Genomic DNA, 27,499 nt, shown 5'->3' with positions numbered 1-27,499 from the left:
GCTGTTTGCAGTGCCTCAGGCCTGTCCGGACTGCCCACAGTGACTGGGCTCTCCTCCCTTTGGTTCCGGTGTTTGGTCACCTGTGGTGGAGTGAACTCTATATCGTGTTCTTCCTCTGCTTCTTCTATGGGGTTGCTGAACCTCCTTTTTGTTTGATCCACATGTTTGCGGCAGATTTGTCCATTGGTAAGTTTAACTACCAGAATCCTATTTCCCTCTTTGGCAACCACAGTGCCTGCGAGCCATTTGGGCCCTACAGCGTAGTTGAGGACAAAAACAAGATCATTTACATCAATACATCGCGCCCTCGCATTCCTATCATGGTAGTGATATTGTGACTGGCGCCTGCTCTCGACAATTTCTTTCATGGTGGGGCGTATAGGGGATAATCGGGTTTTGAGCGTCCTTTTCATTAGTAGCTCTGCGGGTGGAACCCCTGTGAGCGAGTGTGGTCAGGATCTATAGGCCAACAGGAGGCGTGATAAGTGGGTTTGTAGGGAACCCCCTTGGAATCTGAGCATCCCCTGTTTGATTATCTGCAGTGCTCGTTCTGCCTGGCCGTTTGAGGCCGGCTTGAACGGTGCCATTCTAACATGGTTAATTCCATTGCCTGCCATGAAGTCCTGGAATTCAGTGCTTGTGAAGCACGGGCCATTGTCGCTGACCAAGATGTCCGGTAGACCGTGGGCGGCGAACATTGCCCGTAGACTTTCTACTGTGGCAGAGGATGTGCTTGAATTTAAAATGTCGCACTCGATCCATTTGGAGTAGGCGTCTACTACAACCAAAAACATTTTCCCCATGAAAGGACCTGCGTAGTCCACATGGATGCATGACCAAGGCTTGGTGGGCCATGGCCAGGGCTAAGGGGGCTTCCCTGGGCGCATGGCCCAGATGGGCACACGTGTTGCACCTGCGAACACAAAGTTCTAGATCTGCATCTATCCCTGGCCACCAAACGTGTGACCTGGCAATTGCCTTCATCGTGACAATGCCCGGGTGCCCATTGTGGAGTTCTCTGATGAACACCTCTCTGCCCATCTGGGGCATGACTACGCGGTTTCCCCACAGTAGGCAATCGGCCTGAATCGAGAGTTCATCCTTGCGCCTGTGAAATGGTTTAAATTTCTCAGGGCATGCCCTGTATGTGGCTGCCCAGTCCCCATTCAGGACACATTTCTTGACTAGAGACAATAGCGGGTCTCTATTTGTCCAGACTTTAATCTGACGGGCTGTCACGGGTGAGCCTTCGCTTCCGAAAGCTTCAACAGAAATGACCATCTCAGCACTATGCTCGGTAGCCCCCTCAGTGGTGGCTAGTGGGAGCCTGCTGAGTGCATCGGCGCAGTTTTCGGTGCCCGGTCTGTGCCAAATTGTGTAGTCATAGGCAGCTAACGTGAGTGCCCACCTCTGTATGCGGGCCGATGCGTTTGCATTTTATGGCCTTGTTGTCGGCCAAAAGGGACGTTAGGGGTTTGTGATCTGTCTCCAGCTCAAATTTCCTGCCAAACAGATACTGGTGCATTTTCTTTACCGCATATACACATGCGAGCGCCTCCTTTTCTACCATCCCGTAACCCCTTTCTGCCTGGGACAGACTCCTGGAGGCATAAGCTACCGGCTGTAACTGACCCTAGGGATTGACATGCTGCAACACACACCCGACACCATAGGACGACGCATCGCACGTTAACACAAGTTTCTTACATGGGTCATATAGCGTTAACAGATTGTTGGAACATAACAAATTGCGTGCTCTATTAAAAGCCCTTTCCTGGCTGTCCTCCCAAACATATTCGTGACCTTTGCGTAGGAGCACGTGTAGCGGCTCTAGCAGCGTGCTCAATTTGGGAAGAAAGTTACCAAAATAGTTCAGGAGCCCCAGGAACGAACGCAGCTCCGTCGTGTTACGGGGTCTGGGTGCTCTCTGGATTGCTTCCGTCTTGGATGCAGTAGGGCTGATCCCGTCTGCTGCTACCCTCATCCTCAGGAATTCTACCTCTGGAGCTAGGAAGACGCACTTCGCCTTTTTCAGTCGCAGACCTACCCGTTCCAGTCTGCGTAGCACCTCCTCCAGATTGTGGAGGTATTCTTCAGTATCGTAACCCATAATGAGGATGTCGTCCTGAAAAACCACCGTCCCTGGAATCGACTTGAGGAGGCTTTCCATATTTCGTTGGAAGATCACGGCGGCCGAGCGAATCCCGAACGGACATCTGTTGTACTCAAACAACCCCTTGTGTGTCGTGATGGTGGTCAGCTTCTTTGACTCACTCGCCAGCTCCTGGGTCATGTAAGCTGAGGTCAGGTCCAATTTTGAAAAAAGTTTGCCACCGGATAGTGTCGCAAAGAGGTCCTCCGCTCTCGGTAGCGGGTACTGGTCTTGGAGTGACACCCGATTGATGGTGGCCTTGTAATCGCCACATATCCTGACCGACCCATCCGCCTTGAGCACCGGCACAATCGGGCTCGCCCAGTCACTGAATTCGACTGGCGAGATGATGCCTTCCCTCAACAGGCGATCCAATTTGCCTTCTATCTTTTCCCGCATCACGTACGGCACCGCTCTGGCCTACTGGTGTACTGGTCTGGCATCCGGGTTTATGTGAATCACTACCTTGGCCCCCATGAAAGTGCCAATGCCGGGTTGAAATAATGAGTCAAATTTGTCCAGGACCTGTGAGCATGATACTCGCTCCACAGAGGAAATTGCATTGACATCGCCCATTTCCAGTTCATGACAGCAAGCCAACTCCTCCCCAGTAGTGCGGGACCGTCCCCTGGGGCAATCCAGAGTGGCAACCTGTTCTCCGAATCTTTGTGGGTCACGACTACTGTGGCACTGCCTAGCACCGGAATAATCTTTGTGTAAGTCCGTAGCTGTGCGTCAATCAATGATAATTTTGGCCTCCTGGCCTTGGATGCCCACAACTTTTCAAACTGTTTGATACCCATCAGGGACTGGCTGGCACCCGTGTCTAACTCCATTGATACTGGGATGCCATTGAGGAGCACTTTCAGCATTATCGGTGGCATCCTGGTGTATGAACTGTATACGTGCTCCACATGAACTCGCTGAACTTCAGCTTCCAGCGATTTCCCCCAGTGTCCATTTCTGCAATTTCTGCAGGTATTTTGCTCATCTCTGCAAACTCCGGCTGAATGTATGCCTCCGCACCTCCAGTATGAGTTGCGGTTTGAAACAAAAGGTCCCTTGCCAGTCGATCGTCCCTGACTGCCCCTGTTATTATCCTTGAGTGCACCATTAACAGGTGTTGATGGCCCCATTACTGGCCGCATTGTCCCTTGCAATGGCGTGAATCGCTGTTCAGCTTGCCATTGTCTCTGTCGAACTCCCCCTCTGGGTTCGACTACATGTTGGGGCATGCCTGACTGCCCTTGTCTGCCTGGAGAACTGTGTGCTGCTTTAACAATGTTGAATCTCTGTCCCAACCATTTCTTAACACAGTACCTCTCATCTGTTCTGCTAGTGGCCATGCTCGCGTGGTTTAAATCCCAGTTTCTTGTCGCCATTGATACGTCCTTACTACACAGTATAAATGCACACGAGGCCCATGCTTGAGAGGTCAGTCTGTGACCTGTCCTTTATTCCTTAGCACTCAAGTGATGAAGGTGGGTGGAGCTTCCCCTTTTGTACCTGGAGGTCCAGGTTAGGAATGTCTCCCACCTAGTGGTCAGTGTTCTCACAGTGTACAACTTAGGTCAGTTTATACATGGGTTACAATGCTGGTTGAATACATGACAGTATCTACCCTGTCAAGCTCCCTCAGAATCTTATATATTTCCAGGCCTGTTCAGGTATCGGATTAAAATCTGGCTGAGGGCTGATTTAGTCCTGAATTTCCAGCACCGAGCGGTGTCATTCTCAGGCCACCTTGACCTTCAGATTACCCCCACTCTCCAAGAGAATAGTCCTTAGTTGGTCATTATACAACTGGCAAGTGCAGGTTGAAACCATCAGTAGGAACCAGAAGCTGCTCACGAGTGACATGGTAAACAGCACACTCACCACAGAAGAAGTACATTGCCACAAGGTCCTGACCACAACATGGACTATGCCCCATAAATGCTCAAGTCCAGTGACACAGATCAGGTCCAGGCTTTGCCAACTGCTTAATGCAGGTCTTTGTGCGAGGGGCTTTATCAAGGGAACGTACCTGTGGTGAGTCGGACTTCCACTTCAGGACTCTGGGTGAGGGGCTAGTGTAGGCTGGAGCCCTGCATCCCCACAACAGTTTCCCCCTTTAGCCACAAATCCCTTCACAGCTTGGTCCTGGATCTCTCAAATAGGCCGTAGAAAGTCCTTCTGTTACACGCCTAGGAATTCAGAACTATAAAAGGGGAACTGTTTGGACATATGGCTCATCAACCACAAGTTTAAAACTGCGTGGGCATTGATGCAGAATAAACTTGTTGGAACAGATGACTCCTGTATCTTACAATCAATACTTTTATAATCTGCCATGAAAAGCCACCATATGCACTGCTTGGCACACATCACCATAGCATACTTGTTTTCCTAGAAAATTGACGAAATCATGTAATTGGATTTCCTGAGTCTTATGACACACTGATCTTGAATAAAGTCAAGTCTGGTCTGATACATTTCTCTCAAGAGCAAAGTTTAACCTGTTCCTCGATTACACTGCAGGCCTCCAGAACATAAAATACCTGCTTCACTACCCAAAAAGCATTTAAAGAACTGGTGACATTAGTGAGGTTCCTCAGTAGTTTAAAAAATAGGATCAATGGAAGCTTGAGGAACAGCACCTCATCTTTCGATTCGGCACTTTACAGTCATTCCAGACTTAATATTGAGTTTTTTTTGGATCAAATAACCACTGTTCCCATTTCTTTGAACAGGTGCAGGTAATGATTCTGCTGTCACCATTTACAGTCCATCTGGACCCATCGTTTGTTTCTTTTTGTCCCATTACCATCCCACTTTGCATGGCACTATCTTCCCTTTTATCAGCAAGAATAGAGGGCACAGAAATCAAGGGCAAAAATCTAAAAGGGCCACATTACAACATAATTCAAAAAGGACAAAGAGTGTTAAAAAATAAGCCTGAAGGCTGAGAGTCTTAATGCAAGGAGCATTCATAATAAGGTGGATGAATTGACTGCGCAGATAGCTGTTAACGGTTATGATGTAATTGGGATTACGGAGACATGGCTCCAGAGTAACCAAGGCTGGGAACTCAACATCCAGGGGTATTCAATATTTAGGATGGATAGACAGGAAGGAAAAGGAGGTGGGGTAGCATTACTGGTTAAAGAGGAGATTAACACAATAGCAAGGACATTAGCGTGGATGATATGGAATCGATATGGGTAAAGCTGCGAAATACCAAAGGGCAGAAAACGTTGGTGGGAGTTGTGTACAGACCACCAAACAAGAGTAGGGAGGTTGGGGATGGCATCAAACAGGAAATTAGGGACACGTGCAATAAGGGTACAGCAGTTATCATGGGTGACTTTAATCTACATATTGATTGGGCTAACCAAACTGGTAGCAATGCGATGGAGAAGGATTTCCTGGAGTGTATTAGGGATGGTTTTCTAGACCAATATGTCGAGGAACCAACTAGAGAGCTGGCCATCCTAGACTGGGTGATGTGTAATGTGAAGGGACTAATTAGCAATCTTGTTGTGCGAGGCCCCTTGGGGAAGAGTGACCATAATATGGTACAATTCTTCATTAAGATGGAGAATGACACAATTAATTTAGATACTACGGTCTTGAACTTAAAGAAAGAAAACTTCGACGGTATGAGACATGAATTGGTCAGGATAGACTGGAGAATGATACTTAAAGGGTTGATGGTGGATAGGCAATGGCAGACATTTAAAGATCACATGGATGAACGAGAACAATTGTACATCCCTGTGTGATGCAAGAATAAAAAAGGGAAGGTGGCTCAACCGTGGCTAACAAGGGAAATTAGGGAAAGTGTTAAATCCAAGGAAGAGGCATATAAATTGGCCAGAAAAAGCAGCAAACCTGAGGACTGGGAGAAATTTAGAATTCAGCAGAGGAGAACAAAGGGTTTAATTAGGAGGGGGAAAAGAGTGTATGAGAGTAAGCTTGCAGGGAACATAAAAACTGACTGCAAGCGCTTCTATAGATATGTGAAGAGAAAAAGATTAGTGAAGACTAATGTAGGTCCCTTGCAGTCAGAATCAGGCGAATTAATAATGGGGAACAAGGAAATGGCAGACAAATTGAACAAATACTTTGGTTCTGTCTTCACGAAGGAAGACACGAGTAACCTCCCGAAAATACTAGGGGACCAAGGGTCTAGCAAGAAGGGGAAACTGAGGGAAATCCTCATCAGTCAGGAAATGGTGTAAGGGAAATTGATGGCACTGAAGGCTGATAAATTCCCAGGGCCTGATAGTCAGCATCCCAGAGTACTTAAGGAAGTGGCCCTAGAAATAGTGGATGCATTGGTGGTCATTTTCCAACAGTCCATGGACTCTGGATCAGTTCCTATGGATTGGAGGGTAGCTAATGTAACTCCACTTTTTAAAAAAGGGAGCGAGAAAACAGAATTATAGACCGGTTAGCCTGACATCAGTGGTGGGCAAAATACTGGAATCAATTATTAAAGATGTAATAGCAGCGCATCTGGAAAGCAGTGACAGGATCGGTCCAAGTCAGCATGGATTTATGAAAGGGAAATCATGCTTGACAAATCTTGAGTTTTTTGAGGATGTAACTAGTAGAGTGGATAAGGGAGAACCAGTGGATGTGGTGTATTTGGACTTTCAAAAGGCTTCTGACAAGGTCCCACACAAGAGATTAGTGTGCAAAATTAAGGCAGATGGTATTGGGGGTAATATACTGACGTGGGTAGAGAACTGGTTGGCAGACAGGAAGCAAAGAGCGGGAATAAACGGGTCCTTTTCAGAATGGCAGGCAGTGACTAGCGGGGTGCCGCAGAGTTCAGTGCTGGGACCCTTGCTATTTACAATATACGTTAATGATTTAGACAAAGGAATTGAAGGTAATATGTCCAAGTTTGCAGATGACACAAAGCTGGGTGGCAGTGCGAGCTGCAAGGAGGATGCTAAGAGGCTGCAGGGTGACTTGGACAGGTTAGGTGAATATACTGCATCTGCCAAGCATTTGCCCAATGTGGATAAATGTGAGGTTATCCACTTTGGTAGCAAAAACAGGAAGACAGGTTATCTGAATGGTGACAGATTAGTAAAAAGGGGAGGTGCCTCGAGACCTGGGTGTCATGGTACATTAGCCATTGAAGGTAGGCATGCAGGTACAGCAGGCAATAAAGAAAGCAAATGGCATGCTGGCCTTCATAGCGAGGGGATTTGTGTATAGGAGTAGGGATGTCTTACTGCAGTTGTACAGAGCCTTGGTGAGACCACACCTTGAGTATCGTATGGAGTTTTGGTCTCCTAATCTGAGGAAGGACGTGCTTGCTATTGAGGGAGTCCAGCGAAGGTTCACCAGACTGATTCCCGGGATGGCAGGACTGACATATAAGGAAAGACTGGATCGGCTAGGCTTATACTCACTGGAATTTAGATGAATGAGGGGATCTCATAGAAACTTATAAAATTCTGATGGGACTGCACAGGTTAGATGCAGGTAGAATGTTCCCGATGTTGGGCAAGTCCAGAACCAGGGGTCACAGTCTAAAGATAAGGGGTAAGTCATATAGGACTGAGATGAGGAGAAACCTTTTCATCCAGAGAGTTGTGAATCTGTGGAATTCTCTGCCACAGAAAGTTGCTAAGTCCAGTTTGTTGGACATATTCAAAAGAGAGTTAGATGGGGCCCTTACAGCTGAAGGGATCAGGGGGTATGGAGAGAAGGCAGGGGTGGGGTATTGAGGTTCTCAGCCATGATCATATTGAATGGTGGTGCAGGCTCGAAGGGCTGAATGGCCTGTTCCTGCACCTATTTTCTATGTTTCTATGTTTCTAAATCACTCCTGCCTTTCACCCCATCACAGACTTTCCCTTTTGTTCTTTCTTCCCCTGCCTCTCTACTTGCTTAAAACTGGTTACATCTGTAACATTTTCCAGTTGTGACGAAAGGTCACAGACCTGAAACGTAAACTGTTTCTCTCTTCACAGATGTTGCCTGACCTGCTGAGTGTTTCCAGTATTTTCAGGTTAGATTTCAGATTTCCAGCATCCACCATCTAACCTCCCAGTTAACTATGAAGGATAATGACTTTCTCAACAATGTGGAAATGAATTTTTTAAAAAACAGCTTTCAATACTGGCATTTGTTAAATTTTAATAATTGTACAAACTATTTCCCTGCATACACATTTAAGAGAATAATGCCCCAAAACACTATATACAGTACATATATGGAGTGGAAAAATAAGCATGTTTTAGTAATGAGCAGCTTTTTGCAGATTATTGACAATACTTTGTAACAAGAAAACACTGTTCAAAAATAAAATTGTGCAAAATACTCATTGGAGATAGTACTATAAAAACACCCAGCACACAGGTGCAGATAGACTTAGTATTTTGTTTCAATAGAGAAATAGGAAGAACACTTTTTGCAGTATGTCAAAAGTATCATCTCTCTTCAGCTACATGTGGACATATACTCCCAATCTTCAGCCTGAAAGACAATTGTGCAAATTTAACATTCCAGTAATTCCACAGAATTTGTGCCGGCTCCCTTGGTCAGTTCTATTAAATCCCAAGTGAAATCAGTGGCTTATTTTCACAGTTCAGTGACAGTGCACATCTCCAGGGCAAAAATCTACTCAGACACTCCATTAGGCACTAAATAAATGTCTTGTTTGTAGTTATACATTTTATAGTCCCCATAAATGTAACATCGATTATTCATAATGTCAGCAAAAGTTAAATTATACATCTGAAGAAGAAGAAAACATATCCTCAGATAATACATCAGATGCAATTAGAAACTTAAGTTGGCTGCATTCACTTTTTGGCGCTTTCAGAATTGTGATTTTAAATGTCCACAATATATGTAGAATTGAAAATGAGCTTTTATCATTAGTAGGAATATCAACAACCACAAGCAACTGGCCACATGTCAGAGACAATGCCAGTTTCCCCAAAAGTGGACACAATCCCCAGCACTTTGGATCCGCACCAGATATTGGCTAATCCACTTCTGACTTGCTCATTGCGACGTATTCCAATCAGTTCTTCAGCAAAATGTCACATAAATTCACCACTGGTGGATCGAGAGGCACAACAGTTTAATTTATGGCGTTCATCACCAATATTGCTGTTGCAGTGAATTCTGAGCCAGTGTTGTGGTCTGAATGTACCTACCACAACTTCTGGAATTTTCCCTTTGGCAGAAATTTTGATAGAAATCAGATCTCCAAAAATGCAATCTATTTTTACAGCCTCTTTGTTAAAAAGCTATATTTAATAAAGCAATCTAGTATTTTTCAAATCACCATCAATGGTGTAGTTGATGCCTCATTCTCTGACTTGTCTTTCATTAGCTTAGTGGGAGAGAGGACAGAACAATGTGGAAGTCGTTCCTTCTTCATATCAATGACCTCCTTTATTCATCATCCAGCCTATCCACCTCCCCTCTACTCCAAGGCTCCACTCCATAGTCACAAACTTTCTTCATAATACACATCTCCAGTACACACAACTTCCATTCCTCACAGTGCAATGGTAATAAATCATTTCATCTTGATCTCCTCCATTTCTTATGCTGGGAGCAGTGAAAATTTGGCTTCTTTCACTTATTTAAAAACAGGTTCTACATGGGATAAATTAATTTTAATGGGTAGAAAAACAAGGGGGTGGAAGCCCGACTCCCTGATATGCATTTCTGTCACAAAGCTCTGCATCTGGAGTGCTGGATATGAACATTTATCATGTCCCTCTCAAGTCTAGCTCACAGCTACCATATCTTTCCATTGATGGCTTTACCTTTAGTCTTTCTTCATTTATCAACATGTTTACCCTCACCATCTCCTCTGATGGTGAAACCATTATTATAGCTGCCTGTCTTTTTTTGTGCAAAGTACTTTTTCCCTTTTCAACAACTCTTCAATCACTATGTTAAGAGCAATTCCCTGCAAGACCTGAATGCTGCTCCCCATGTCTGGTGATATTCTTTTAACATCCCTTTCTTACTCGTGTAAACAGTAAAAAAAAAAAAAAGAGCTTATAGGCAAACCTCCATCGCTATCTTTCTTGTCTTTACTTTTTACCAAGTCACACAATCCCGTTCTCCCAGCAGGAAAGCTGCGTTTGAAGGGTACCTGGGTCAGAGGAGGAGCTGCAACACTGCACTCCATGCTAGCACAGCTTCCCATCTGACATGAAATATCTTTCTCTGAATTTTACTAACCCGCAAATATGCCATCGCATTTGCTTTCCTCCCTATATCCTCTCTGTTGAAATCAAAACTCATTGCAGTCAACTGAAATGTTCTTTTCCAGGAAAAGACAAAATGATGAAACACCATGCTTCCAGCAGTGTATTAGTCACAGATACACTGCATCTTTAAAAACCATCCCACTACAGTATTCCTACAAGGTCTTTTCCTTAGAGCCCATTGTGAAATACGAGCAAGATAGTATCAGCATGTTGATCATGAGGTCATTGGTGATGAGGAAGAATGGATGTGTATGTCAAAAGTGTAAGAGGTGTTTACAGATCAATAACCTGTACATTGTTGTGTAGCTCATACATCCTGTAATCTGATCAGCATATTAATAGCATAATACATGCCTCCAATCTTTATTTTACAAACTAGTTTATTTCTTATTGTAATATTCTGATCCAAGTAATCGAGGTCTGTGACGCTCCTTAAACTGTTTGGGAGGGAGTTCTGGCACTGCTTCCTCTCCACGGTTGGGGTTGTGAAATGCAGGCTGTTTCTGTAAAGACAAAATATTTACTATTAACCAAAGGCTAAACTTCAAACATTCAATGATTAGTTTAATGCTCATTTCGCAAAAAAACCTAAAGAAGAAAGCCACACCATCTGGACAGTTTAAAAGTAACTCAACTAGTTAAAAGAAATAAGGTTATTATTGACATTTCCATTCGTTTCCTCCCTCATCTCCCACTAGCAGTGACTCCCGGTTCTACAGGAATTATATCGCCCGGCCTGAAAGTCCTGCCCCCGATGTGGAATTGGGCCGTACGTCCCTCAAAAGGAATTGGAGCGCTGCCTCTGGCACTTTGAGGGGTGCTCCCGGGGCAGTAGCACAGTGGTGAGTCCAGCGCTGCGTGGAACAGGCTAACGCTACAACGCCCCTTGCCTTCCATTAAAGGGGAGGGCCGCTGCACACTCTGCAGGCCTTTGGTGGCCACCACTGGGCCACATTAGACCGGGCCAGCAGCCTGGCATTCAAAACGGAATGCCGGGCTGCACGATGGTGGCCCGGTCGACGCTAGGGCCGCCATGATCGGGCCGGCCCAAGAGTCGACCAACAAATAAAGATGGCGGATGTCAGTCAGCTTCATGAACCGCGACGTTGCCATTGACATCCGCCCGCGCCAGCCTCGCGGCCCGCGGGGTATTAAGCGGTCGCCACGCATGCCGATGATGTCATCACTGGCTGCACGCCAGCCCGGGCCCAGTGCTGCTGGGACAGCGCCCCCCCTCACCCCACCCCACCCCAAAACCGCCAGGGCAATTTCCCAGGCAGTGTTAGCGGCCCCCCACGGGCGAAAACGCCATTGTGCTCTATTAGCGCCCCGCCAGAGGTGCTAACAGGGCTATAAAAAGGGGCAATTTCACCCCTTAGAATCAAGTCAACCCTCTGTGACAGACTTGGAAATTCAGTACCAGAATACAATTAATAATTGACCATCCAGTCTAACTCTCTAAAGGGACCAGTACAGGTAGACCCGTCACTAAAGCTAGGATTCTTTCTACACTGCTCCACATAATCCTGCGAATCAATGCCATAAGGATGGTCCTAGGTGGACAAGCAGAGGGCAGTTTAGGAGAGCTCTATGCTGTACCACTGCACACACTTGAGGATTATGAAGAATGCCTCCGATGTTGTGTGCCCAAGCTCTGGCAAATTGGGCACGTCCCAAAATGAATGCTCTCCATGTTCGAGAAATTCTACCTGTGTGAATTTGTGTAAACCGGCTTAGAATCCTTTAAATATGGTGATGAGACTTTGTGTATGTCAGACACCTGGCTGACCTAAAAAAGGCCAGAATCTGTAAATCCTAAAAGTTGGTATTGCCAGTCAATGTTCCCTTTAAGCTGCACAGCGCTCCAAAGATCCTACACAGGCAGTTTTTGCTGGCTTTTCAAATGGAAAAAATGCACTTATACAGTATTTAGAATGACCCGCACAAAAATTGCTACCAGTGTCATATTAAGGGTCATATATATATATATATATATAAATAAAACTAGTTCATCACAACTTCTTGTAATCATTTAATACATAAAAAGGGTTCTTTCAAGTTTTAATAAAATTCAATTTCTATGATAAACTCATATTTAAAATGCAGTTGCAGATGCTCTGATTGGGTCAATGGTCATACACAGCATGTCCAATTAATTTCAGTTTTACCATACACCGGCGACAAGTTTTGGAAAATCTCCTTTCTTTCCCAGTTGTTACAACCAAATTCCTTTTGAAATTTAACCAAAACCAGTCAAAATGGAAGAAAACACAGCAACCTCTTTGCTTTTACTCTCCATTTCTATTAATACTAAAATCCCGTGATAATCATTAAATTACATAATGATATCTAAAGCAATACTAAATATTTCATAGAATTGTGAAAAAAGTTGTATCAACACGGTCAAAAGGTAATTGGAAATTTGGTGATAATCAGTTTACGCACTGAACATTGTGTATTACTGAAGTGAAATATTGAAATCCAAATCTCTGGCTCAGATAAAGCAAGACCAACAGATATACATACCTCATGAACTTGCTGAATTTCCCTCATTGCTAAGCGTATTGATGGGTACAATCTTGGGAGTGTGCGTTTCCGTCCTTGATGCTCATCCTCAATGTAGTTCTCGGAATTAATTGCAGTTGTTTCCCCTGAAGCAGCAGCCTGATCCTTCCTCTCTGTGATCTTCCTCATGACTGGTGGTACTTGAGGCTGCATGGACAATTGTGACTCAGGTGGTACAAAAAGCTTAGACAGCTCATTGTGCACGCGATCATGAATCGAGATACCAGCCATATCATCAAGATTTGCACTTTCTTGTGGAATGATTTTCACCAAAAAGTTTCTGAGTTCTTCATAATCTGTCTCATTGTCACATTTCTAGAAGGGAAAAATTATTGTATTATTATACAATCGTTAAAACACGAGAAAGTTTAATCTAACTTAAAATAATAGTATACGTGGCATAAGTGTTGTAATGTATTTTAAGTATCAGTTCATAGTACAGATACTTTCATCAGAGTCAGAACGTTGTGGGCTTAAGTCCCACTCCAAGACCTGAGCACATAATCCAGGCTGACTTTTCAGTGCCTTACTTAGGGAGTGCTGTATTGTCAAAGGTGCCACCTTTTGCATTTGCTAAACCGAGGTCTCATCTGCCAACCCATGTACACTTAAAAGAATCCTGTGGCACAACTTGAAGAACACCACAAGAGTTCTACTGCTGTCCTGGCTAACATATGGGATGCTGGGCTTTACAAATATAAAAGCATGAAGTATAAAAGCCAGAAATTTATGCTAAACCTTTCTAAAACACTAGTTTGGCCCCAGCTGGAGGAGTGTGTCCAATTCTGGACATTATGCATTAGGAAGAACATGAAGGTTTTGGAGAGGGTACAGAAGAGTTTTACTAGAATGGTTCCAGGCTTGAGGGTTTAGTTATGTTGATAGACTGAAGAAGGTGGGGTTGTTCTCCTTAGAGTAGAGAAGACTAACAGTAGATTTGATAGAGGTGTTTAAAATCATGAAGAGTAAATAAAGAGAAACTGTTTCCAATGGCTGAAGAGTTGATAACCAGAGGACACAGATTTATGATTGACAAAAAAACCAGAGGCAACACGAGGATTTTTTTTTTTTTTTTACGCAATGAGTGGTTAGGATTTGGAATGCACTGCCTGATAGGGTGGAGGAAACAGATTCAAGTGGTTTTTGAAAAGGGAATTGAATAAATGCTTGAAGGAGAAAAATTGCCAGGATATGGGGAGAGAGCAGAGGACTGGGATTAACTGGATTGCTGTGTGAACGAGCCGGCACAGACTCGATGGGCCAAATGACCTCCTTCTGTGCCGTACTATTCTATGATAAAGCACTTCAGGACATCCTGGCCATATGATAGACGTTATACAAATCCAAGTTTTTTCTTTCTCAGTATATTATTAGTTTGAAGTTTCTTACTATTTGCTGTAAAACTCTGGACTCGAGCTTCAGAAATGAAAATCCTAGCTGTGTCTGACATTCAAAATAACTGCTCTTAAGGGGCGAGTTGTGCCTGTTCTTGCCCAGATTATTAGATAGGGTACTTTACTGTTGTGAATTAGTTGCTTTTTTCTAATTACTAAATAGTCAGTTTCTTAACGCAAAATAAAATACATTCTGGTACCGCATGTACATTATAAAATAGTTCAAGACAATTAGAGGAATGATTCTCAAATAATTAAACAATTACTTACCTGCCCACAAGGTGTAGTAAGTACTTCTATGAATGGCTGAATTCCAACAGTTTTGTAATACTCCACTAAGTCTGGTAGTGATGGGTGGGCCCTATCTTCTCCCAATATCACATACTTCCCATTTGGCTGCATTTCAATCATGTAGTGTCTGCACCGGTCTATACCTCTGAAATGTTTGAAACAAAAGCACACCAATAAGCAGCAAATACAGTGGTTACACTTGAATAGCCTTGTTCTCAATTTAGATTATCCAACCAGACAATTGAATTTTTAATTCTTTCCATTTTGACTGAATTGGGAATTTAAAATCACATTTACTGCCAGCCAGGTTAAAGTAGTAACAGTTAAACTAGATTAGTAATTACATGCATACAGCTTTACCGCTAAGAAAAATGGATAGACAGCACGGAGACAGCATCGGCCTCAAACTCTGACTGCGTTGGTACACACATAGTATACACCGTACCTCTGCAAAATAAACGTGCTATCTCCTAAATGAAGGGAACTCCTGTTAAGCAGAGACAGGTAGCATTTAAATCTATTTTAACAGAGACCAATTTTACAAATACAATTGCTTATATTAAATCAAATTAAATCTCCAACTTTTCCTCCCCTAGAAGTTGTTAACTAACTGGCGATTGTACTTGGCTCAATCTGAAACGGTGTTCTTGGTAATACAGTCACTTCATCTCAGCTACTACACAGGATTCTTCCCAACAGCCTCTTGTATAAATGAGTGGAGAGGGCAAATTTTACAAATGCACACTCTTAGCACAGAGCTTCCACTGCTAGGAGTAAATATTGAGAAATCAGAAAAAGGCTCAGATTTTCTGCCCACTGCAAGTGATTTGTTATTGCTCAGCCTCCAGCGTTTTCATCATCTAGGGCTTATTGTGCAAAATGCTGGCATTTGGACAACAAATTTGCACATCAGGTAGGCGTAGAATCTGTGGCAATTGCTGCAGAATGCAACGCTGTGCCAGATTACATGCCCTAATCGTTGTGGTCCAATATTCTGATATGCAAAGTTTCTTCAGGGGCTTGTGTATCCTGCCTTCTCTTCGCCTCACCACAGGTGGCTATACTTTCATGCCGAGACATATGTTCTGGAATTGCCTCCCGAAGCCCCTCTCTCTCTTCGGCTCCTTCCCCTCCAAGACTTTTCTTTTTAAAAAAAAACACTTCTTCGACCAAGCTTTTGGTAACATCTCTCTCTTGTGCAACACTTTAGGATATTTTTCTCCAATAAAAGTGCCATGATGAATGCAAGTTGTTGTATGCTACAATATTAACACAACATAACTTTTCTACTCCCCTCCAGTATACCTGTAGCATTGGCATTAGTTGTTAAAAAAAACTTAAGATAGGAAACAATAATCAAGTTCCTTAGAAGAGGCAAGTTGTAGGAAGGACCCCTGTGCACTACAAGTGAAGCTTAAGCAATGAATGCTAGTAGAGTTGAATATGTGGCTTGGCTATTCCAGTAGTACAGCAACTTAGCACCGCATTCAGAAAACTTACCGCCTTCATCCGCTGGTGAAAAAGTCCTCACAGAGAATAAACCTTGTTAGCCAAATACTTCTGCCATAATAATGTCCTTGCTGATAGCATCAGGAATCATTTCTGCTCTGGTCAGGACTATTACCTACTCTCTCAACTAAAGGATTTGCCATGAATTTTTAAAGAAGAATATAAATAGGTCAGAGAATCTTCTGGTAGTTGTAATACTATTTTAATTTATATAGCAGCGCATCACACAGTATTTCAAAATGCTTCGCACACACATTTTTGAATTCCATTAGCAAATAGCAATGAAATGAATGGCCTGTTAATTGGTCATATTGTTTGAGAAAACATTTTGCTTAGAACACGAGATGACCACCTTTACTCTTATTCAAATTTTGCCATGGGATCTTTAATATTTAACTGAACTTGGTTTAGAATCTCACTTTGTAATTTGTTTGTGTGTTTATCAAGGTGAGACATGTTAATGCAGAGAAGAGAAACTCGGAGAATCCTAGAACAGTTATAGCGCGGAAGGAGGCTATTCGGTCCATCGAACCCTGCTGACTCTCAGCTCATCCCCTGCCCTTCCCTGTAGCCCTGGAAATTTTTTTCCTTCAGATATTTATCCAAATCCCTTTTCAAAGATAAAATTGAGCCTGCCTCCACCACCCTTTCTGGCAGTGCATTCCAGATATTAACTACTCGCTGTTTTTACTTGCATCACCTTTGGTTCTTTTGCCAATCACCTTAAATCTGTGTCCTCTGGTTCTCGACCCATCTGCCAATGGGAACAGTTTCTCTCTATCTACTTTGTCCAGACCCCTCATGATTTTGAATACCCCGATCAAATCTCCTAAGTCTTCTCTGTTCCAAGGAGAACAACCCCAGCTTCTCCAAGTGTAACTGAAGTCCCTCATTCCTAGAATCATTCTCGTAAATGCTTTCTGCATTTTCTCAAAGGCCTTCACATCTTTCCTAAAGTGTGGTGCCCAGAATTGAACACAGCACTCCAGTTGGGGCCAAACTAGTGTTTTATACAGGTTCATCATAATTTTCACACTTTTGTACTCTATACTTCTATTTAGGAAGCCCAGGATCCCCTAAGCCTTTTTAACTGCTTTCTCAACCTGCCCTGCTACCTTCAATGATTTATGTACACATACCCCCAGGATTGTATAATTTAGTTTATATGTCCTCTCCTCATTCTTTCGACCAAAATGCATCACCTCACACTTTTACATAACATAAGAAATAGGAACAGGAGCAGGTCATACGGCCCCTCAAGCTTGCTCCGCCATTCAATAAGATCATGGCTGATCTGATCATGGACTCAGCTCCACTTCCCCGCCCACTCCCCATAACTCCTTATCCCCTTATCATTTAAGAAACTGCCTATTTCTGTCTTAAATTTATTCAATGTCCTAAGCTTCCACAGCTCTCCGAGGCAGCTAATTTCACAGATTTACAATCCTCAGAAAATAAATTTCTCCTCATCTCGGTTTTAAATGGGCGGCTCCTTAATCTAAGATCTAGTACTAGTCTCCCCCATTAGTGGAAACATCCTCTCTGCATCCACCTTGTCAAGCCCCCTCAATCTTATACGTTTCGATAAGATCACCTCTCATTCTTCTGAATTCTAATGAGTAGAATTTCCTCATAAGTCAAACCCCCTCATCCCCAGAATCAACCTTATGAACCTTCTCTGAACTGCCTCTAAAGCATGTATATCCTTTCGTAAACATGGAAACCAAAACTGCACACAGTATTCCAGGTGTGGCCTCACCAATACCGTATATTAGATGTAGCAAGACTTCCCTGCTTTTATACTCCATCCCCTTTGCAATAAAGGCCAAGATACCATTGGCCTTCCTGATCACTTGTTGTACCTGCATACTATCCTTTTGTGTTTCATGCACAAGTACCCCCAGGTCCTGCTGTACTGCGGCACTTTGCAATCTTTCTGAACACTGCGTTAAATTTCATCTGTCACATCTCTGCCCATTTCACCAACCTGCTGTCTTCCTGAAGTCTATCACTCTCCTCCTCATTGTTCACTATACTTCCAAGTTTTGTCTCCTCTACAAATTCCAAAATTGTGCCCTGTATACCCACGTCCAAGTTATTAATATATATCAAGAAAAGTAGTGGTCCGAGAACCGACCCATGGGAACATCACTGTATACCTTCCTCCAGTCCGAAAAACAACTGTTCACCACTACTCTGTTTCCTGTCACTTTGACAATTTCATATCAAGGCTGCCACTGTCCCTTTTATTCCATGTGCTTCAATTTTGCTGACAAGCCCATTATGTGATACTTCTTCAAACACCTTTTGGAAATCCATGTACACCACATCAACCGCATTATCCTCACCAACCCTCTGTTACCTCATCAAAAAACTCTTCCTATTTCAGAGTGTCAGCATTAAAAACAGTCTTAGGCAAGATAAAATTCAATCAGATATAGAGAACAGCTCCCTTTATTCTGCCCCAACAATGCGCCCCTACTACACCAATGTGAACATTTTTCTATTTCCCATAGGCCACTCTGTGGCTTCTGAGCAAGATTGCCAATTAGTGCTAAACTGGGGACAGTTTTGTGCTGTAGACCAATGCACATAGGAACTGCTCCAACTCATTTCCCGTAGGTGTGGGGAGGTTGCAGAGGTGAAATGCCAGTGTCCAAACCACTGTGCCACCCAGTTCCATCTGAATGACGACACCTGTAACAAAGCAGCATTCTCAATACTACACTGGAGTGTGAACCTTTTAGCTCAACCTTAGTATAAGACTTGATCTACAACGTTTTGATTCAGAGGAGAGAACAAAATCTAGGCTGACATTTCAGTGTAGTTACGAGGGAGTGCTGCATTGCCAGAGATCATATCTTTCAGATGAGACACTAACCTGCCTGTTGGGTGGATGTAAAAGATACCATAGCATTTTGTCCAAGAAGAACAGGGGATCCTGGCTAACATTTATTTCTGAACCAACACCAACAAAAAAAAAAAAATAGAATTGGCCATTATCATCATTGCTGAAAAAGGGAATTCGAGGGGCAAAGAGAGTGAATGAGAATAGATTAGTGGGTAACATAAAAGGAAAACCAAAAAAGTATTTTATAAATATATAAATAGCAAATAGTAAAAGTAAAAGGGCAGAAAACGTTAGTGGGAGTTGTGTACAGACCTCCAAACAGTAATAGTGATGTTGGGGAGGGCATCAAACAGGAAATTAGGGGTGCATGCAATAAAGGTGCAGCAGTTATAATGGGTGACTTTAATATGCACATAGATTGGGCTAGCCAAACTGGAAGCAATACGGTGGAGGATGATTTCCTGGAGTGCATAAGGGATGGTTTTCTAGACCAATATGTCGAGGAAACAACTAGGGGGGAGGCCATCTTAGACTGGGTGTTGTGTAATGAGAGAGGACTAATTAGCAATCTCATTGTGCGAGGCCCCTTGGGGAAGAGTGACCATAATGTGGTGGAATTCTGCATTAGGATGGAGAATGATAGTTAATTCAGAGACCATGGTCCAGAACTTAAAGAAGGGTAACTTTGAAGGTATGAGGCGTGAATTGGCTAGGATAGATTGGCGAATGATACTTAAGGGGTTGACTGTGGATGGGCAATGGCAGACATTTAGAGACCGCATGGATGAATTACAACAATTGTACATTCCTGTCTGGCGTAAAAATAAAAAAGGGAAGGTGGCTCAACCGTGGCTATCAAGGGAAATCAGGGATAGTATTAAAGCCAAGGAAGTGGCATACAAATTGGCCAGAAATAGCAGCGAACCTGGGGACTGGGAGAAATTTAGAACTCAGCAGAGGAGGACAAAGGGTTTAATTAGGGCAGGGAAAATGGAGTACGAGAAGAAGCTTGCAGGGAACATTAAGGTGGATTGCAAAAGTTTCTATAGGTATGTAAAGAGAAAAAGGTTAGTGAAGACAAACGTAGGTCCCCTGCAGTCAGAATCAGGGGAAGTCATAACGGGGAACAAAGAAATGGCAGACCAATTGAACAAGTACTTTGGTTCAGTATTCACTAAGGAGGACACAAACAACCTTCCGGATATAAAAGGGGTCAGAGGGTCTAGTAAGGAGGAGGAACTGAGCGAAATCTTTATTAGTCGGGAAATTGTGTTGGGGAAATTGATGGGATTGAAGGCCGATAAATCCCCAGGGCCTGATGGACTGCATTCCAGAGTACTTAAGGAGGTGGCCTTGGAAATAGCGGATGCATTGACAGTCATTTTCCAACATTCCATTGACTCTGGATCAGTTCCTATCGAGTGGAGGGTAGCCAATGTAACCCCACTTTTTAAAAAAGGAGGGAGAGAGAAAACAGGGAATTATAGACCGGTCAGCCTGACCTCAGTAGTGGGTAAAATGATGGAATCAATTATTAAGGATGTCATAGCAGCGCATTTGGAAAATGGTGACATGATAGGTCCAAGTCAGCATGGATTTGTGAAAGGGAAATCATGCTTGACAAATCTTCTGGAATTTTTTGAGGATATTTCCAGTAAAGTGGACAAAGGAGAACCAGTTGATGTGGTATATTTGGACTTTCAGAAGGCTTTCGACAAGATCCCACACAAGAGATTAATGTGCAAAGTTAAAGCACATGGGATTGGGGGTAGTGTGCTGACGTGGATTGAGAACTGGTTGTCAGACAGGAAGCAAAGAGTAGGAGTAAATGGGTACTTTTCAGAATGGCAGGCAGTGACTAGTGGGGTACCGCAAGGTTCTGTGCTGGGGCCCCAGCTGTTTACACTGTACATTAATGATTTAGACGAGGGGATTAAATGTAGTATCTCCAAATTTGCGGATGACACTAAGTTGGGTGGCAGTGTGAGCTGCGAGGAGGATGCTATGAGGCTGCAGAGTGACTTGGATAGGTTAGGTGAGTGGGCAAATGCATGGCAGATGAAGTATAATGTGGATAAATGTGAGGTTATCCACTTTGGTGGTAAAAACAGAGAGACAGACTATTATCTGACTGGTGACAGATTAGGAAAAGGGAAGGTGCAACGAGACCTGGGTGTCATGGTACATCAGTCATTGAAGGTTGGCATGCAGGTACAGCAGGCGGTTAAGAAAGCAAATGGCATGTTGGCCTTCATAGCGAGGGGATTTGAGTACAGGGGCAGGGAGATGTTGCTACAGTTGTACAGGGCCTTGGTGAGGCCACACCTGGAGTATTGTGTACAGTTTTGGTCTCCTAACTTGAGGAAGGACATTCTTGCTATTGAGGGAGTGCAGCGAAGATTCACCAGACTGATTCCCGGGATGGTGGGACTGACCTATCAAGAAAGACTGGATCAACTGGGCTTGTATTCACTGGAGTTCAGAAGAATGAGAGGGGACCTCATAGAAACGTTTAAAATTCTGACGGGTTTAGACAGGTTAGATGCAGGAAGAATGTTCCCAATGTTGGGGAAGTCCAGAACCAGGGGTCACAGTCTAAGGATAAGGGGTAAGCCATTTAGGACCGAGATGAGGAGAAACTTCTTCACCCAGAGAGTGGTGAACCTGTGGAATTCTCTACCACAGAAAGTAGTTGAGGCCAATTCACTAAATATATTCAAAAGGGAGTTAGATGAAGTCCTTACTACTCGGGGGATCAAGGGGTATGGCGAGAAAGCAGGAAGGGGGTACTGAAGTTTCATGTTCAGCCATGAACTCATTGAATGGCGGTGCAGGCTAGAAGGGCTGAATGGCCTGCTCCTGTACCTAGTTTCTATGTTTCTATGAATAGTCAAAGGAAGGGTGGGACAGACTAGGGACCAAAAAGGAGATCTTTTTATGGAGGTAGAGCCAAGACTGAGGAAGTAAATGAGTACTTTGCATATGTCTTCATTAAAGAAAAGGATGCTGTCAATGCCAAAATAAAGGAAGAAGAAAAAGTGTCGGAGAGAAATTGGATGGGATAAAATTAGCTAAAGAGGAGGTACAGAAAAGGATGGCGACGCTCAAGGTGGAAATATCACCTGGTCCAGATGAGATAGATCCTAGATTGTTGAGGGAAGAAAAGGGGGAAGATAGCAAAAGCTCTTACTACAATCTTCCAATCCACCTTAGATATGGGAGCAGTGCCAGAGGACTGCAGGATTGCAAATGTTACACACCTGTTCAAAAAAGGGAGGGGTACAAACCTGAAAACTACAGGCCAGTCAGTTTAACGTTGGTGTTGGGGGAACTTTGAGAGACAATAATCAAAGACAAAACGAATTGACATTTGGAAAAATGTGGGTTAATAAATGACAGCCAGCACGGATTTATTAAAGGTAAGTTGTGTTTGACTAACTGGATTGAATTCTTTGATGAAATAATGGAGATTTTGATGAAGCTATTAAAGTTGATGTTGTGTATATGGACTTTCAAAAGACATTTATTAAATGCCACATAATAGACTTGTTAGCAAAATTGAAGGCCATGGGATTGAAGGGACAGACTGGAGGGAAGTATACAGTGGTGTTCCTCAGGGGTTGGTATTAGGACCACTGCCCTTTTTGATATACATTAATGACCTGGACTTGCATGTAAAGGGCATTATTTCAAAGTTTGCAGATGACCGTCTTCTCCCTGTGGCCGAGGAGCTCCTCCTGGAGTCACAGTATGTATTTTGTCCCCTCCGGGGCATAACGGACATGATTTTTGCAGCGCAACAGCTACAGAAAAACTGCAGTGAACAGTGCCAGCCCTTATACATGGCCTTCTTCGACCTTACAAAGTTTGACACTGTCAACCTCTAGGGGCTATGAAGCATCCTCCTCCATTTCGGAGGCCCCCAAAAGTGCGCCAACATCCTCCGCCTGCTCCACGACGACATGCAGGCCATGATCCTTATCAGCGGATCTATTACAGACTCAATCCACATCCAGTCCGGGGTCAAACAGGGCTGCGTCATCACCCCAACCCTCTTCTCAATCTTTCTCGCCGCTTTGCTCCACCTCTCAGTCAGCAAGCTCCCCGCTGGAGTGGAACTAAACTACAGAACCAGTGGGAACCTGTTCAACCTGCACCGTCTCCAGGCCAGGTCCAAGACCACCCCAACCTCTATCGTCGAGCTACAGTATGCGGACGATGCCTGCGTCTGCGCACATACAGAGGCTAAACTCCAGGACATAGTTGATGTATTTACTGAGGCGTACGAAAGCATGGGCCTTATGCTAAACATCCGCAAGACAAAGGTCCTCCACCAGCCTGTCCTCACCGCACAGCACTGTCCCCCAGTCATCAAGATCCATGGCGTGGCCTTGGACACCGTGGACCACTTCCCATATCTCGGGAGCCTCCTATCAACAAGAGCAGACATTGACGACGAGATCCAACGCCGCCTCCAAGTGCGTCATTGCAGCCTTCGGCCGCCTGAGGAAAAGTGTGTTTGAAGACCAGGCCCTCAAAACTGCTACCAAGCTCATGGTCTATAGGGCTGTAGTAATACCTGTATGGCTCAGAAAAATGGACCATGTACAGTAGACACCTCAAGTCGCTGGAGAAGTATCACCAACGACGTCTCCGCAAGATCCTACAAATCCCCTGGGAGGACAGGCGCACCAACATCAGCGTCCTTATCCAGTCCAACATCCCCAGCATTGAAGCACTGACCACACTCGATCAGCTCCGCTGGGCAGGCCACATAGTTCGCATGCCAGACATGAGACGCCCAGAGCAAGTGCTCTACTCGGAGCTCCTTCATGGCAAATGAGCCAAAGGTGGGCAGCGGAAATGTTACAAGGACACCCTCAAAGCTTCCCTGATAAAGTGCAACATCCCCACTGACACCTGGGAGTCCCTGGGCCAAAATCACCTTAAGTGGAGGAAGTGCATCCGAGAGGGCGCTGAGCACCTCAAGTCTCATCATCGAGAGCATGCAGAAATCAAGCAGGCAGCGGAAAGAGCGTGCGGCAAACCTGTCTCACCCACCCTTTCCCTCAACAACTATCTGTCCCACCTGTGACAGGGTTTGTGGCTCTCGTATTGGACTGTTCAGCCACCAAAGAACTCACTTCAGGAGTGGAAGCAAGACTCCCTCGATTCCGAGGGACTGCCTATGATGATGATGACATAATAGACTTGTTAGCAAAATTGAAGGCCATGGGATTAAAGGGACAGACTGGAGGATATACAGTTGTGTTCTCCAGGGATTGGTATTAGGACCTCTGCCCTTTTTGATATACATTAATGACCTGGACTTGCATGTAAAGGGCATCATTTCAAAGTTTTCAGAGGACATAAAACTCGGAAATGTAGTAAACAGTAAGGAGGATAGTAACAGACTTCAGGAGGGCACAGACAGACTGGTGAAATGGGCAGACATGTGACAGATAAAATTTAACGCAAAGAAATGATACATTTTGATGAGGAATGAGATCGGCAAACTAAAATAAATAGTACAATTTTAAAGGGGGTGAAGGAACAGATAGACCTGGGGGTGTACATACACAGATCTTTGATGGTGGCAGGACAAGTCGAGAAGGTTGTTAAAAAAGCACTCCGGGTCCTTGGCTTTATAAACAGAGGCATAGAGGACAAAAGCAAAGATGTTATGCTAAACCTTTATAAATCATTGGTTTGGCCTCAGTTGGAGTATTGTGATCAATTCTGGGCACTTTAGGAAGGATGTCAAGGCCTTGGAAAGGAGATTTACTAGAATGCTACCAGGATGCAAACTTCAGATATGTAGAGAGGCTAGAGAAACTGGGATTGTTCTCCTTAGAGCAGAGAAGGTTACGAGAAGAATCAATAGTGATGTTCAAAATCATGAAGGGTTTGATAAGAGTAAATATGGAGAAACTGTTTCCAGTGGCAGAAGGGTTGGCAAACAGCCGACACAGAATGAAGGTAATTGTCAAAGAGCCAGAGGCGAGATGGGGAGATTTTTTTTTTTTTTAAAAACACAGCGAGTTATGATGATCTGGAATGCGCTGCCAAAAAGGGTGGTGGAAGCAGATTCAATAGTAGCTTTCAAAAAGGAATTGGAGGGGAAAAATTCTCAGGACTATGGGAAAAGGGCAGGGAAGTGGGACTAATTGGATAGCTCTTTCAAAGAGCTGGCACAGGCACATTTGGCCAAATGTCCACCCTCTGTGTTCTATCATATAATTGGAAAGTGATTAACGTGCACAAGGCCAAGTTTCCATTCTTGGGGAGCATATGCATGCGTTAGAATGGGGTTATTGGAGAAAATCAATTCTCTAATGGATTGTTACAGATTGTGTGAACAAGGGTTTAGTTACTCAGTGGCACACACTTTTAATTTGCAGGGACATCTACTAGATTTGGCAAATTAAATACTATGGAGGATTGGGCAAAATAAAAACTTTAAAAATCCACTCGTAGCCATGTCTGAGTGGTAAGATTGCCAATATTCTGACTTTTGCAAAATTATGCAATTCTGAAAATTTAGGATAGAGATCTGTTAGACAAAAAAGTCATAAAATACCCTCTTGGATTTACTGTTCTGTCGTTTCTGGATATGTCTCAATTTTGTTTTAAATAAGAGAGATTAGTCACTTTCTAATCCTCAGAAATCTTTCCAGAATTTAATGAATTTACAAAAAATAAAGATCATTGATGTCCATCTCCTTAAAGACAAAGGCTCCATAAAGTTAAACCTAGGCCCCATTAAACCAACCACTTCCTTAGACCGTTGCACAATGACCTCAGCACCCTCACCTCAAACAAGTGTGAAGAGCTGATGGATTTCTTTGCCACCAAGAAACAGAACATGCTTCAGCTGCCTCTGTTGACTTCTACCCTCTTCACCTTGCTTACCATGTCGGAACCGCCCCCATCATACAGAATTTGGCAAAAGGTCTGCACAGGGGCAGTTGAGGGTTGGCAGAAAGATGCAGCTGGGTGTCATAAGCATATACATGGAAGAGAACCTTGATGAAAAATTATTTTTACAAGGGCAGTAGGTGGAAGAGCAAAACGAGTGACATGGGGCCCAAGTTCCAAGACGATAAAAAACGGGCGGGCCTCCGAGCTGGGCGCCCGTTTATGGCGCCGAAAACGGCTCCGGGACAAAACGCGCGATTCTGGAGGGCCCTACAGCTCCATGTCTGCTTGGCGCGGTGCCTACACTCGCGCCGTCTCTGTCAGTGGGGGGTTCCTGTTCCTCCTCCTCCTCCTCCTCCTCCTCCTCACAAATCCTCACTTACTCCATTCTAAGTTAGTTTGGAGTACATTTTCACTGTGGAAACTTTCAAATCAGGCGTCAGTGGCCGGACACACCCTCTTTTGAAGAAAAAATTCTGTTCCAAAGTGGAACTGTTCTAACTGACTAGAACTGCAGAAAAAAAAAAGAGGAGAATTGCAATTTCTAAGATAGTCCATTCTCCACTAGTTGCTCCTAAAAATCAAGCGCAAATCATGTGGAAATTTGGGCCCAAAGAATGGAACCTTGGGGCACTGCCAAAGTATGACAGAATTAGCCATTGCAGGAGATGCGCTAGCCATGTTGCAACAACTAGGAGTGAAACATACAAGGACAGTGCCACAGAGAAAAGGGTTGGCAGGGGACAGAGTGGTCAACTAAGTCAAAAGCTGTGACAAGGTCAGAGAGGATAAGGAGGGATCATTTGCCGTGGCAGCGGTCACAAAGGGTGTCACTGGTGACTTTGACCAGGATGGTGTGTGTGTTGCAGGCTGGACAGAAAGAAGATCCAGAAAGTATGCAACACAGAGAATTAATGGAGATCTGAGCAGAGTTCAGTTGTGATAGTTCACTGGAGGAAAGGGAGGTTAGAGATGGGGTGGTAGTTGGAGAGGGTATGGGTAAGTTTTTTTTTTTGAGGAGCAGGGTGATTACAGTTTTGAATGGGATTGAAAGAGGCATTTTGGTGTAGAGGACTCTGGCATTGCCAATTGAGAATTGAATAGTTTCTTGAAAGAGGAATAGTAAAGAGTATGGGGCGCGAATGAGGAAGTGGATGTGATTAAACTAGCAGGTGCATGTGGAGAAAGACACCAGTACTGACTCGTTGGGTCAAATGGCTTGTTTCTGTGTTGTAATTTCCCTCGTATGATTCCGCTGTAATAAAGTGATTTGGCCAGAGACAACCTGTTGACAATGAGATGAGGTGGAATTTGTATCAGGAAAAGGTAGGGTTGAGGGTCTATGAGTATCTTGGTAAAGAGAATTATGTCAAAGGCAAGGGATCGGTTGAGCAGATTGATAGAAAGAGTAATGGTTGTAGTGGGTGGAAGGTCAGAGGAGGCAAGTTCAGAATTTAGAGAGTACGAGTGTATGCTGAAGCAAAATTAATTTTCATAAGGGCAGGACGATGTTGAGGGAAACAAGGAATTGATTAGAGGTGATCTCACTAGTGATAAAAGGCTCAGAGTTTGGCTG

General features: G+C 43.9%; 1 protein-coding gene across 1 annotated transcript in view; it reads right to left on the bottom strand.

Annotated features, from left to right (window-relative positions):
• Window positions 1-8,332: 8,332 nt before the first annotated feature.
• Window positions 8,333-27,499, bottom strand: part of LOC139231060 (myosin-IIIb) — an 80,373-nt gene continuing 61,206 nt past the window's right edge. The window contains exons 18-20 of the mRNA XM_070862487.1: window positions 14,625-14,790; window positions 12,922-13,275; window positions 8,333-10,898 (exon numbers count right to left, since the gene is read on the bottom strand). Of these exons, the coding sequence (XP_070718588.1) occupies window positions 10,776-10,898; window positions 12,922-13,275; window positions 14,625-14,790 (643 nt within the window). The 3' untranslated portion in view covers window positions 8,333-10,775. The remainder of the gene's footprint in view (window positions 10,899-12,921; window positions 13,276-14,624; window positions 14,791-27,499) is intronic.

Source organism: Pristiophorus japonicus, chromosome 2, assembly GCF_044704955.1.
Source record: "Pristiophorus japonicus isolate sPriJap1 chromosome 2, sPriJap1.hap1, whole genome shotgun sequence".
NCBI classification, from domain to species: domain Eukaryota; kingdom Metazoa; phylum Chordata; class Chondrichthyes; family Pristiophoridae; genus Pristiophorus; species Pristiophorus japonicus.
The sequence above is the reverse complement of the archived record's forward strand: the minus strand, read 5'-3'. Positions and strand labels throughout refer to the sequence as shown.